Below are 13,525 nucleotides of genomic sequence, written 5' to 3'. Positions count from 1 at the left end.
TCCGGAACTTTCGCGTGCTCGCGGTGATTTTTTACCGTTTCGCAGAGCTTTGCATAGCGCGACTACGCAAATTCCGCCCACCGCTAATGTTCAGTACTCGAGGAGTACCACAAAAGTAAAGATGTATCGCAGTTGGAGTATCCGATGGCGCTCTCTCCCTCTGCCGGCGATGTATATCATGCAACCTGGAATAGCATGTTGCGTGTGATGTCTTCGCCCACTCCTCAGCAAGGCAATGAGAAATGACACTTTGCATAACTCTCCAGCACAGAAGTTTCACAGCCTTGTAGATCCTCGAGGGTCACCGTAAGCACTCCAGTCTATGGCTGCAGCTCTTGCTGCCTAATTATGGATTTACCACACTTGCCACATATTCCACCTGCTGCATACTTTTCAAAATTCAGCAAAAGGAAGTTTTGTTTTTAGTTCAAGAGGATACAAATGTATTAAAAAAATAATAGCAATACTGCATTGTAGTGAACGACCATTAGAATTTCTTGTCAGTTTAGATTTGCAGTCCCGCAGTAAGGTGCTAAACTGGTACTAATATGGTGAAACTTCTGCCTAGACAGTATTAACTTGTACTAAACGTGAAATAATACTGCCACAGAATGCGCTGCGTTTCTTGGCATAACTGTCCTTTCTTGCCGCATAATTTCGAGAGAATCCATTGTTTATCAGGAAACAGTCTGAGCAGCAAATAACTATTCCTTCTGAGTGAAGGGTGGTGTAAGACTGTACCTTACTAAACTGGGTGAATCTAGAGCAACCTGACCCCTTTTGAATATGCAGATTCTTCTTTAATGTTTCCTAATACTTTCATGGTGACTTTTGATCAAATCAAATCAAACTTTCCCGACAGCTAAGGACTCAACAGTGTAGTTCTAATGTAAATGTTAAAGTAAATTATTTCAGTAGAGTCAATGTCATGTGGCCGCCTTGCGGCATACAAAATATTTGTATAATCTCCCCGTGACCTTCCTCGCTCCATGCAAGACTCTTTCTGACGTATAAATCACTCCCCGTGCCAGAAAATACACCATGTAGTATCTAAATCACGACATTTCTGAAATCATTATTTACAGTGAGCCACAATGACATTTTTCTGAAAGGCTTCTTTTTGCATCGCCTTGGAATTTGAAGGTCAGTAGTTACTGTTGCTTTTCAGATAGCTCATATTTTGTCTCTGATTCAGATCCCAGCCAAGGTTTTGTGTTCATATGCATTATTCAGTGTTTTTAAATGTCTGATTGAGGACTTTGCTTTCTAGTGTCCCAGGCCATACAGTAAGTGTCCAGCGAGTGAAACAGTATATTAATACAGACATTAAGGATTCTGTACTAGTACCTCTATCAACGAGAGTCTCCAAAATGTTTTTAAAACCTGGAAACCTTCCACGCATACTCCTGAAATTCTTTTGCGAAATGCAACATAGAACCATGTGAAGCCATTTGCTTATCAATAATTGCGCCTATTGTATAGTTGCTCACTAGGAATATTTTTCTATGTAACGAAAACCCTTTCTGTTGACTTCCACTTCTGTTGTGAGAGTTCCAGAGTGCAATCACTTTGCCTTAATATCCTACGTGTGTTTGGTACTATATTAAGTTGTGGCTGCTGGGGAACAGGTGGTGGGGGTGGGGGAAGGGGAAGGGGGGGAAATCCCTTACCTGCCAGCCGCCGCCTTTCCTCCATCCTCATCTGTTCCTGTTGACTCCTGGCAGAACACAGGCTCCCACGTTCCCCTAAGCCAATCAGGACGCTGCTGCCATGCTGGTAATAGCATTACTTTGCTTAGCAAAACAGGCTTGGGTCCTTATACTACCTAGACTAGACCCCACAGCTAGTGTTAAACTAACATAGTGTCCAGACAGACCATTCGTGGTAAATGAATATTGAAACAAAACCTTGGATGGCACTTCCAAAGTATGTGTGATTTATTTCACTTTTCTCTTGGAACAGCATGTCCTAACCTTCTTTTCCTGTCATATGTCGGACTACATTTTAGTTTTGACACATAAACAAAATCATATGGTGTAATATTCAAAGCATCATACATAGATTAAATAGTGAAACAACACAGTGAAACACATTGAGACACATTTACATTTAACATACAAAATATACAATGTGAACTGAGCGACCAGTCCTGGCTTGAACTACCACTAGTCGGACATTTAATTATTCGTGGACTGAAGCTATGATTCTTTGAATATTACAACATGTGATTTTATGTGTCAAAACAAAAAGTGTTGTCCGACATATGATATGAAAAGAATCTTAGGACATACCGTTTCTTAAAAATTTCTAAAGACAAGTGAAATAAATCACACGTACTTTGGAAGTGCCATCCAAGGTTTTGTTTCAATATTAATTTACCACGAATGGTCTATCCGGACATTGTTTAACACTGGTAATAGCATTACCAGCATGGCAGCAGTGTCGTGATTGGTTTGAGTGGCCTGGTTTGCGCTCAGACAGTGCCTGAGAGCCTGGGACTGTTCTCCACTCGGCTGTACAACACAGCCAGGTGGAGAAATGCTAAGTGCGCATGTCGGTTTGGCCATCCTAGGACGGCCAGCCAAACCGTCATGCACATTTATGGTGCTCACAACTCCTCCTCCCTGCTCCATGATGACAGTCTCGCCCAAAACTGGTACAGTACTTAAAAATAAAATAATAATATTGTGTTATTAGCATTTTAATTTTCCTTTTTGCACTGCTCAGAGAGCAGTAGGGCGAGGCTCCTCTGCCTTAACGGAGAAGCCGCCAATGAATCTAGTGCTCCTCAACCAGGTAGATCAAGGCTTCCTTCCACTGGGCCTGTTATTCCTAGTGCTTCATTCTCAGAATAATAATTTCAGTTTCTATACAGGTAGTTGTAAGGTCTATTGCTGCTGACAGAGGAATGTGCGGGATCCCCATGTATGGAATGACCCAAGAGTATTAGTGCAGGGAGGACTGACATACTTCTGAGTGGAGATATGCAGCCTATCTGCGTGGCTGAATGCCATGGCCCAGCAACAGCTGTTCTTTACGTAAGATTGAGTTGCAGGCTTGTAGTAGACTCCCCATTGCTTGCTCACAGCAGTGTTTTGCTTCCATAAAACAGTAAACTCCACCACCCACAGTTCTTTGCAGATGGTTTGTGACCTATACAATATTTCTCTTTGTTACTATTCTTTGTTTCAGTTCTTGCTCGCAGAAAGGCTATTTCCATGTTTGGAATCGATACTAGTCCAGGTTGCCATCCTATCAAAAACTGCCGGTGAACGCTTTTACCCTGTGCGCTTAATAAATGCCTTATTATAATTATTATTATTATTATTATTATTATTATGTTAGATATAGGCTCAGTAGGTGTGCACAAGGGAAGCAGCAAGCACGGATCTCCAAGTTGTTGGCTTTGAGGGGTGTATTGGTGGCAGCCTAGTTTAAGAAGCTAGACTCGCTGGCCAGTGATAGAATTAATAAACCCAATTGGGCACATGCATCAAGCGATTTTGGAATCGCAAACAGTGCGAATCGCAAAATTCGGCCGTTTGCGATTCCAAAATCACTTTTTGGGATGCATCAATCATTTCCCATTAAGCGCAATTTAAGAAATCGCAAGTTTTTTGCGATTTCTCAAATTGCGATAGCATTTAAGAAATCGTAAATTTTGCGATTACTTAAATGCTATGCATGATTTTTTTTTTTGCGAATTCGCAATTTTAAAGGGAAAAATTACCATGAAGTACACCTTCATGGTAATTTGCGAAAAGTTTCAAAAATGCAAATAAATGCAGTTTTGAAACTTACATTTTACACACACACATGCCCTTGGGACATGTGTGTGAGTAAAATGTACTTACATGACATTCAAGGGGTGCAGGAGGGGTCCGTTGGACCCCCCCCTGCACCCTTAAAATTGCATTCTCATTTTGCGATTCCTTAATTGCGAATTCGCAAAATGAGAATGCCTTCCCATTGATTCCTATGGGCCTCTAGGCCCATAGGAATCAATGTAGAGCGTTTTCCTCATTTGTGATTCGCAATTAAGGAATCGCAAATAAGGAAAATTAGGGAATCTCAAATAAATATGCGATTTTTTGATGCATAGGAATTTGCGATTCCTAAATTGCGATTCCTTAATTTTCGCAATTTAGGAATCGCAAATTTCTACAATGATGCATGTGGCTGTATGTGCCCAAACATTGTTGGGCCTATGTAGCAGGAAAAGACCAACATTAGCAGGCCTTTCACATATGAAACTATCCTTCAGGGGCCTGCTGAAACAACTAAAGGTTTAGCTGCATTCCCGCTTCTTTCACACCTGGCAGGGATCTAACCTGCAAAAGCCTGAACAAAGACAATCTTGTGCATGGCATCTGTTTCTAATCATACTTGCCTGATTTTATCTAACTTTTTTTTTTCTTTTTTTTTAAATGTCTTGAAAACATGACCTGCAGATCCCAAGCCCCCGAGTGAAACAGTGACGACCTCCAACAGCAGCCTACCTTGGCCGGTTATCATCGGAATCCCCGCCGGAGCCGTCTTCATCTTCGGAACCATCCTGCTGTGGCTGTGTCAGACCAAGAAGAAGCCATGCTCCCCGCCTGCCACCGCCACCATACACCGGCCGCCGCCCAGGGAGCGGGTCTGCCTACCGCAGGCCCCCGACAAAGACTGCGTCTCTTCCATAAACTATGAGGAGTACGTGGCCCAGCAGCAGCATCTGCTAGCCCAAGGAACTGCTCTTGCACCTGGCATTGTTTCAAAAATGTACCCTAAGCTATATACAGACATTCACACTCACACACACTCGCATGTGGAGGGCAAAGTTCATCAGCACCAGCACATCCACTACCAGTGCTGAGAAGCAGCCATGTTCCTAGTTCTTGTGTTTGTCAATGGTACCTCAGAGACTGCTTGGTTCAGCTTACACTGCCATTTGAGAGCGCCAACAAGATACCAGCCCATTGGAGTGGAAATATGAAGGAATGCTGAGGTCCAGACTGGTACACGGAAGAGATTAGACTCTGTTTCTGTCTGTTATTATTGTAAAGTCAGGATAGTAATGGGAAAGACCGCAGGCCAAGACTTAAGGCCAAGCCCCTGCTCCGGCCTTCTACCCTTACCGTAGCCAATAGAGAACCAGACTGGCCACTGTGGTTTCATCCAGATAGATGCGTCTCTTCTTGCCCCCTCTGTTTACAGCCTATCGACTGGACATCAACCCTCTGCCCCCTACAAAGGATACGTTCATCCCATGTAAATTACCGGCGGTACAAGTTCAATAGAAAATTTGGAGGAACAAATTTTCTTTGGTCTACTCTTTTGAAAGGGATGAAAGTTTGCTGAAAGTAGGGACATTGGACCTACAAAGAGGTCATTTACTTATTAACTGCTGATTCTTTTTATCCATTTTTATTGCTATTTTTTAAAATGGATGAACCTGTCCTGCCACAAAGGGCGTTTTTCTAAGGCCTAAAGGTGCATGTTTTTAAAAGATAGCTGTATCGCTCAAGGACAGAAGAAAACAGTCCTTATATCTCAGGGGTGTACCATGTGTGACTAGGAGGGATGGGTCCATGACAGATTTTTAGGGCAACCACATGAGATAAATTTACATGTGATGAACCTAAATAGAATTAATTTTCTTCGTGTTATACCATTAAATCTGACATGAATCCGGTCCCATTTGACTTAAGTTGTTCTCCCATGAGATAAATATATATGTATAATATTTGAAAAAAAAAAATAAAAATAAAAAAAAAAAATATATATATATATATATATATATATATATATATATATATATATATATATATATATATATATATATATATATATATATATATATATATATATATATATATATATATATATATATATATATATATATATATATATATATATATATATATATATATATATATATATATACATATATATATATATACATACACACACACACACACACACACACAATACAGGTTGAAGTGACATTTACAAACCCACCAACCTCCAGTCTTGTGTGATTTATCAGTCTGCCTGAGCCCTTTCGATCAATGGCATTAAATATTGTAGACTTAATGTTTTATACACAAATGCATTCTGTTCACCCGCTGGTGTTTTTCCTGGTTACGAATATTTGCAATTTCCAGTGATTTTGCAGAATTCCCATCACCGACTGCTGGGTATACTCGGATGATGGAAAAATCCAATCTGCCATGAGGACTAACAAAGACTACGGACAGCCTCTTTAGCAAACTTTGCCGTACCCCTGTGCCCAGTGATTCCAGCGGCCCGGCACCCTTCATGCGGGTTGTCCATCCAGGGTCACTGTGGGATGCACGAAGGACATATGCGGAAGCCACACTAGGTGACATCACAGTTTAGCAGCGTCCACTGTGCTCTCTTCAGTATATGATATTATCTTCACAGGTGATGTTAAAGATTGTCCAATGCAGGTCCAGGAGGGCGGAAAACCATGCCAGACTTTCAGTATCTGATTGGAGCTCAACTAGTTAATCCGCGGTTACCCTGGAGATCTCACCTGGATCCGGCCCTACTAGGCACACAATGAGCACCTCTGACACAGTTCCTTCTTTGCTAGTCCACCACAACAGTGCCTCTGCTGACAAGACTGAAAGAATTTCAAGTATAAAAGTGTAATAGATCTATATAGATTTTAAAGGAAAGCCAAGTATATTTAATTTATTTTGATAAACAGAAGAAATATATAATATTTTCACCACAACAAGCATTTCTATAAATATTTTTTGATGAAAAAATAAAGATAGGTTCTTCTACGTGTTGAGCTCCAGATCTGAGCACTGTACCATACTCATCAAATCTTTATTGTTTCAACAGGAAAGTCATCTATATGTATACATTGTTAAGATATACTTACGTAATTATTGTATTCTCTGTGTTGACAATCTTGTACAGCCGCCCACTTACTGTTAAGGTGAAAGCTTTATCTAACATTTACAAAAGAATAGCAAATGTCTCAACACATTGTATAACCTCAGATACACATGGTCATTAGAAGTATAAAAAAGGAGAATTTGTATATGTGTTGTATGAGAAAATTGTTGAGTTGTACTTAAGTGTGTATGCGTGAGAGTGTTTATGTATGAATGAGTATGCATTTAGCTTTGTGTAGAAGTCCTCAACACACATACACAAATTTGTACATGCATATGTATATATACAGGATATATATATATATTATATATATATTTAGGCAGCTGCCCGATCTGCATTCTTTGTACTCGAGCATCTATGAATATGTGAAATCTTAGCCCACCTGTAGTATCTGCTGAATGGATTGCTTTACCAGGTTCTTCGGACACATTATTTAAGCCGCAGCTCATTCCTTGTGGACGCCATAGAGCTGCAGCGATTGGGCATTCCCGTCACACTCAGGGGTGGACACCCCCACTTTCACTATCACTATTTTGATCAGCCGTGGTCATCAAACAACGGCGGGCCATTTCCACACACATTTAGAATGTCATTTTTCTGCCATCTTTTACCAATTAAATTCCAAACATGGGCTGAGAAACTGTTTATAAGATTTTATTTTTGCTAAAGATTTCTGAGAAAAAAACTTTTGTACATGTTTAAGCAGTTTTGGTTACCGTGTGGCACCAAATGCCAGATAATTCTTCCACTTTAACTGCATTGTGTTTCCCTTTGCATCTAGCTGTGTACACCTGTATATTATCACTCGTTCCTGCATAGAGCGTTGTAAATGAAATATTGCCATATTTAGTTTTATTTTGGAAACTATAAAGTGTTCTGAAGCTTCTTTTTGTCATCATTTAAGTTGATACTTCTTTGCCTGCATTAAAGTCCCTGCCTTTGTATCATTTTAAAAATGTTCTGTTCGGTGTCTGCCTTTGCACAAGTGCTAGCCCAGATGGAGGTCAGTCGGTGTGGCTCTCAAGTCTTATTTCTGATTTCCCTACCACTGCTTAATTTGTAAAAGAATGAGTGCCGGTGCCGAAGGTTCTGATCAGAAGCCCGTGCAATTAAATGTCAGTGCCCCAATACCTAGGATGCGTAATCTTTAATCCACCTCAAGCCTCTTTAATCCGCCAACAGGTACCACCCTGCTCCTTTATCTCACTCCTGCTGGTTCCTGCTTTCCTCCTTTAAGATGGGTTTTCCATCTTTCTCTTTCTCTGTCTTTCAGCTCTGTCTTTCCCTTTCTTGCTCTCAAAAGTCTGACGCAGAAAAATGTGTTGTGCCCCACCGGCTCAAATTAAGCACTGCCTGTACCCAATGAATGTGGGCAGAGTTGGCATGTACAAGTCAAGCCCACATTTAAAAGTCAAAGCTCAGCTGCCCTTACTTCCAGAATCCCAAACAGAAATAACGGGGAGTCAGTTTTGTATAATCCTTCAATAGATGAGCCTGCCGTAAACCATTAGAGCATATTTAGTGTAGACGTGGAAAGTTTGTCACCAGCTTTGTCCAACTGCTGGCTCTTCCATTGGCTAGAAAAGCATAGCAAGGTCGCCTGGAAGTACATGAACGTGGACGCACACAAGCTGCAGCCCACCTGGATTGTAGGTAGCCCTGGGGCGGGGGAAGCTAGAAGGCGCAGAGGCAATCCATCTCACTCTCACCGCTGATACCATTTGGTGAGAAAACCGCTCGAGCCACGATTTTATTGCATTAGGGCACCAAGTAAAGCAATACAGATTTGAGTGAGAATGACTCCTCAGCAGTGTTTGGACACCTCCGAGCCTGCAAGTAATGTCGGCTCCATAGCGGCGGTTTTGCCCGTGTTTTGTTACCGCGCCGAGGGGAGCCCGTGTAACAATACCTTCTCAGACTGTTCTGAGCACAGCTCTGTCTGTGTTTGCCTGGTTCTGTGCAGTCCTTGTTATGCTTGTTAATGAGGCTGGCGCAGTTACGCTCAGCAGGCCACAGTCCGAGCACCGCGATGGGTCACCGCTGCTCGAGTTCGTAAAACCCACGCTCTGCAGACAATCTGTTGGCACATTTGTTAGGTAAACATGCTACTTTTTTTGTTGGAAAAATAAATATTCATGCAACTTGCGTATTGTTTGGCGTCCTTTTGTTTTCACTAAGGTACTATTTCTCAGCAGCCTGTCAGCTAAGCTCTAACCACTGGGACTGCGAGCGGCGGGGCAGGCCGGTTGTGATCGGGGCCAGGGGTTTAGGATGTCAGGCCAAGAGTTCTCAGAATTTAAAAAGACCTCATGCTGTTTGTTTGCTGAAGGTGCAAAGTGAGGAATAACACTTCGAATGTCGGCTTTATTGTACAGTGGAAGGCCAAGTGGACTCCAGAATGCACCATCCTTCTAGCAGTTGGACGGCCAGGCAGGGTCAGGAAAGGTACCTGCCGCTAGTAGGAATTAGTTTAACCTTTGGATAGGTAGGGGCTGCTTTCTCTTTCTGGTATGACTTGGCGTCATGCAGGAGAACCCTCCCTACCTATCCTCTCAGTATTATGAAATGGGCGTGGTTGAGTCCAGCAACAGCCTAGAATGAATGAATCAATAGGTCCTCTAGGGAAGATTTGTCTTGGAGATCCTTGTCCTAGGGTACTATATAGAAAGTGCAAACATTTATCAACTTGGTCTGCTAGGTGAACCTCAAATAAAAGGACAATGCGAGAGGGAAGGAGGTCTTGCCAGAGAGCCTGCAAAGAAAGAGATGCTCCAGACCGTCACATGCTATACCACATTACCAACAGCAAATAGTAGAGTTACTGCATTGAATAAAAATACACATTTATGTACGAGGCATGTGTGGCTGTAGATGCTGAGCCTTTATGTGTGCAAGTTGTTTTCCTTCGAAGGAGACTTTCAAGCACAAGGTAGTGTGACTCCTCCTCTTGCGGGATATGTGCCTGGTCATTGGCTCCATTGTTAGATTGTATTCTTTCCACTGTTGGATTTGGACGTGTGCTGTGGGTCAGCACCGTTGCGGTGCTGTATTTCAGTTGATACCATTTTGTTCCCTCCGTTGGTATTGTATATCGATCACGTCTACTATACTCCCTGTCTCGGGTCAACGTTTGTTTACTTCGCTCGTTCGGGGTCGACCAAGGCCCCTCTCGGTCCTCGCCCTTTTGGACCTACTCCAGTCTCTCGGTCGCTTCTCTCCACCATGTCGCAACAATGATGGGACGGATACCTTTCAATATTGTCCTTGCTGCCATGTAAAATATCCTCTGACAAATCACCATCAGACCTGCAATTTGTGTCTCTCACCTGAACAGGAGACCGCCTATGTTGCCTGCTCCCCTTTCGTTCCAAGAAGACTCCTTGCAGCCGTTGGACACATCGACTTGACTTGTCTCTTAGGAGTGGCTACGATACCAAAGTCCTCTTTGGTCCTGAGGCTGTCGATGGAAGCACCATCCACCACCATCAGTTGCAGATGAAGAAGCTGTCTCGCTCGAAAACATAATATTTTACAAATTAAGCACTGCCTCTGCCAAAGGACACGCAGCCACTCTGGAGCACCAGAGACAGGCTTTCGTACCACCACTGCCATCAGGCCATGGTCGGCACCAAAAAACCACTTTGGACGCTCCGCCTAGCTATGGCTCAGTGCCGAAGAAGCCTTTGAGACTGGTTACTTCTGCACCAGCTATTCCTGCAATGACACTGCCCCAACCACACCTGTCTTGACACTGACCAGAACCTAAGCGCCCAAATCTAAGTCACTCTCTGAGACGAAGACTTATGCATCGACCAGCAAGACCCACATCAGCGCAGTCACACTGATTCTCCACAACCTGCAGGTGGAAATTGACTCAAGGCAGAAATATCAGGTCATCCACCTCATATGGGCCGAATCCTTTCCCGCACTTCTGTGCCTGCTGTTCCATTCTCAAAATACCAGCTGTCTTCCGAGGACACCTTGGACATTCCAATTCCACCAAAGCAGAACAATAAAGGGGATAAGGCAACCAGTCCCTTATCCCATGCCCAACCATTCCCTCCCCCCGTTTCTCAGCCATCACCTTCCCCATCTGCTACTACTTCTCCTGAGGACTCCTTTAATATCACCTCGGGGTTTCCTCACACTGACATGGGAAGAGCATGGGGGAGGGTACAACACATTTGACACCACCTGCGCGGGGTGATCCATGGAACTCCATTGACCCAGACCCACTGGGGGACACAGACCATTACCCTGCTAGTCCCTCCTCTCCGGATGATTCCACGTCGTACCAGGAACTCATAAGTAGGGCCGCCTTATTTCATAAGGTGGATCTTCATTCAGAGCGACTAGAGGAATACTTCTTTTTCAAGACCGTGTCCTCCACTCACCACTCTATTCAGTACCTTCCCATGCTAAAGGGCATGCTGTGCCACACACACCCGACATCGTTAAGGAGCCAGTCCAAGCCAGGGTCATGGTCATAACTTCTAGGGTGGATAAAAAATATAAAGTTTCCCATACTGTACTATTTACATTCTTGAACAGCTCCCGCCCGACTCTCTGGTGGTCCCTACTGCTTGTAAGTGAACCAACTCCCAGGCCAGTGGGATGCCACACCACTGGAAAAAGAGAGTAAGCGCAGAGATGCTGCATGCTATAGGGTGGCCAAGCAGTCGGCCAACCAATGGCGTATCGCCAATTCAATCAGCCTTTTTTCTACTAGGAAAAGACTCCAACGCATCCAGAACGCCTCCGCCCGACACATCCCCCGACGCAGCCACATCTCCGGCCACCTGAGGGACCTACACTGGCTCCCCGTCAACAAGAGGATCACATTCAGGCTCCTCACCCACGCACACAAGTCTCTCCACGACCTGGGCCCCAAGTACCTCAACGACCGCCTGACCTTCTACACGCCCACCCGCCAGCTACGGTCTACTAGCCTCGCCCTCGCCGCCGTACCACGCATCCGAAGAGCCACCTCCGGAGGCAGATCCTTCTCCTACCTGGCGGCCAAGACATGGAACTCCCTCCCCATCCACCTTCGGCTGACCCAGGACCACCTTGCCTTCAGGAGACAACTCAAGACCTGGCTGTTCGAGCAGTAGCGGACCCCTTCCCCCAAGCGCCTTGAGACCCTTCCGGGTGAGTAGCGCGCTATACAAGTGTTATGATTGATTGATTGATTGATTGATTTTTTCAAGACATGATTGTTCCAACTGGAAAAAGATGGAGGAGCTGGAGCTCACTTCCGTGCCTCCCTCCATTCCACCTTGCAAACACATCTCCACAGAACACCAAAGGCTCCTCAGAGAAGAGGTCAAAGTGTTCTTTCTCAAAGGGGCTGTAGAACCTGTCCCCTACCATCAGCAGGGCAAGGGAGTGTACTTCCAGTATTTCCTAATACCCGAAAAGGACAGGTCCTTTGACCCTTTCTGGACCTCAGACCACTTAACAAAATACATCCTTTCAGAGCACTTTTATTTGGTCACTCGCCAGGATGTCATTCTGCTTCTCCAGCAAAGTGATTCACAACATTGTTCTATCTGAAGGACACCTATTTCCACATACCAATACATTCAGCTTATTGCCGATATCTCAGGTTTCTTTTAGTGGAAAACATTACCAATTCAATGTCCTCCCCATTGGGGTTACTGCTGCACCTCGAGTGTTCACCTCGCAGTGGTGGCCGCACACCTGCGCAGACATGGCGTCCACATCTTCCCTTATCTGGATGGTTGGATAATCAAGAGTGCTACCCACCAGCAATGCTGTGAACACACACAGATCACAATAGACCTTCTTCACCAGGTAAGGTTTACAGTCAATGCAACAAAATCTCACTTCCAACCCCTTCAGATACAATGCTACCTGGGGCTTATTCTCAACTCAGAGGTAGGCATAGCCTATGCCAACTCTGCCAGGATCCACTCTTTTCAGACACTGCTCCCTCTTTTTCAACCAAATCAACAAGTCACAGTCAGAACATGTGCCTCCTAGGCATCATGGACTACTGCATTGCCAAAGTATCACATGTCAGGTTACAAATGCGTCAGTTGCAGGAATGCCTAGCACAACAGTGGTGTCAGGCGACAGGTCATTGGGATGATCTAATATTGATTGGCTGCTGCACTTGTCTCTCTCTGAAATTGTGGAACATTCCTTGGCCCAATTCGGCAGGGGACCATTACAATGAAGGTCTTCCTTATGAGTTGGAGTGCACGCTTACAGAATTTCATTGTCCAGGGAAAGTGGGAACCCAAACACCGGGTTCTCCACATCAGCTACCTAGAACTTATTGCCATTCATCTAACATTAAAGCCTTTCCTACATCACCTGATAGGCAAGGTTGTTCTTGTCCAGACAGACAATATGACAGTGTTGAAACTGGGGTCACCAGCTCCCCAAGGGTAGCATGGCACGAGCGGGTAGGCATCCGAAAGCTTATGTGTAAAGCGACCATACAGCACACGCAACCACTGAGACAGTAAAATGGGCACGCAATGAGTGACACCACTCCAGTTAGTTTGTATAAAAATTAGATAACTTTTATCTAGAGCAGAGTCAGGGTAAACAAAAATTACAGTATCAATTACTTGTTAGT

General features: G+C 44.0%; 1 protein-coding gene across 1 annotated transcript in view; it reads left to right on the top strand.

The window, feature by feature from the left end:
- Positions 1-5,757, top strand: part of FGFRL1 (fibroblast growth factor receptor like 1) — a 314,060-nt gene extending 308,303 nt beyond the window's left edge. The window contains exon 7 of the mRNA XM_086964243.1: positions 4,452-5,757. Coding sequence (XP_086820369.1) covers positions 4,452-4,858 — 407 coding nt within the window. The 3' untranslated portion in view covers positions 4,859-5,757. The remainder of the gene's footprint in view (positions 1-4,451) is intronic.
- Positions 5,758-13,525: the final 7,768 nt, after the last annotated feature.

This window comes from Lissotriton vulgaris, chromosome 3_2 (assembly GCF_964263255.1).
Source record: "Lissotriton vulgaris chromosome 3_2, aLisVul1.2, whole genome shotgun sequence".
Taxonomy (NCBI): Eukaryota; Metazoa; Chordata; class Amphibia; order Caudata; family Salamandridae; genus Lissotriton; species Lissotriton vulgaris.
Note: the sequence above shows the minus strand (reverse complement) of the source record. Positions and strands in the feature narration are given on the sequence as shown.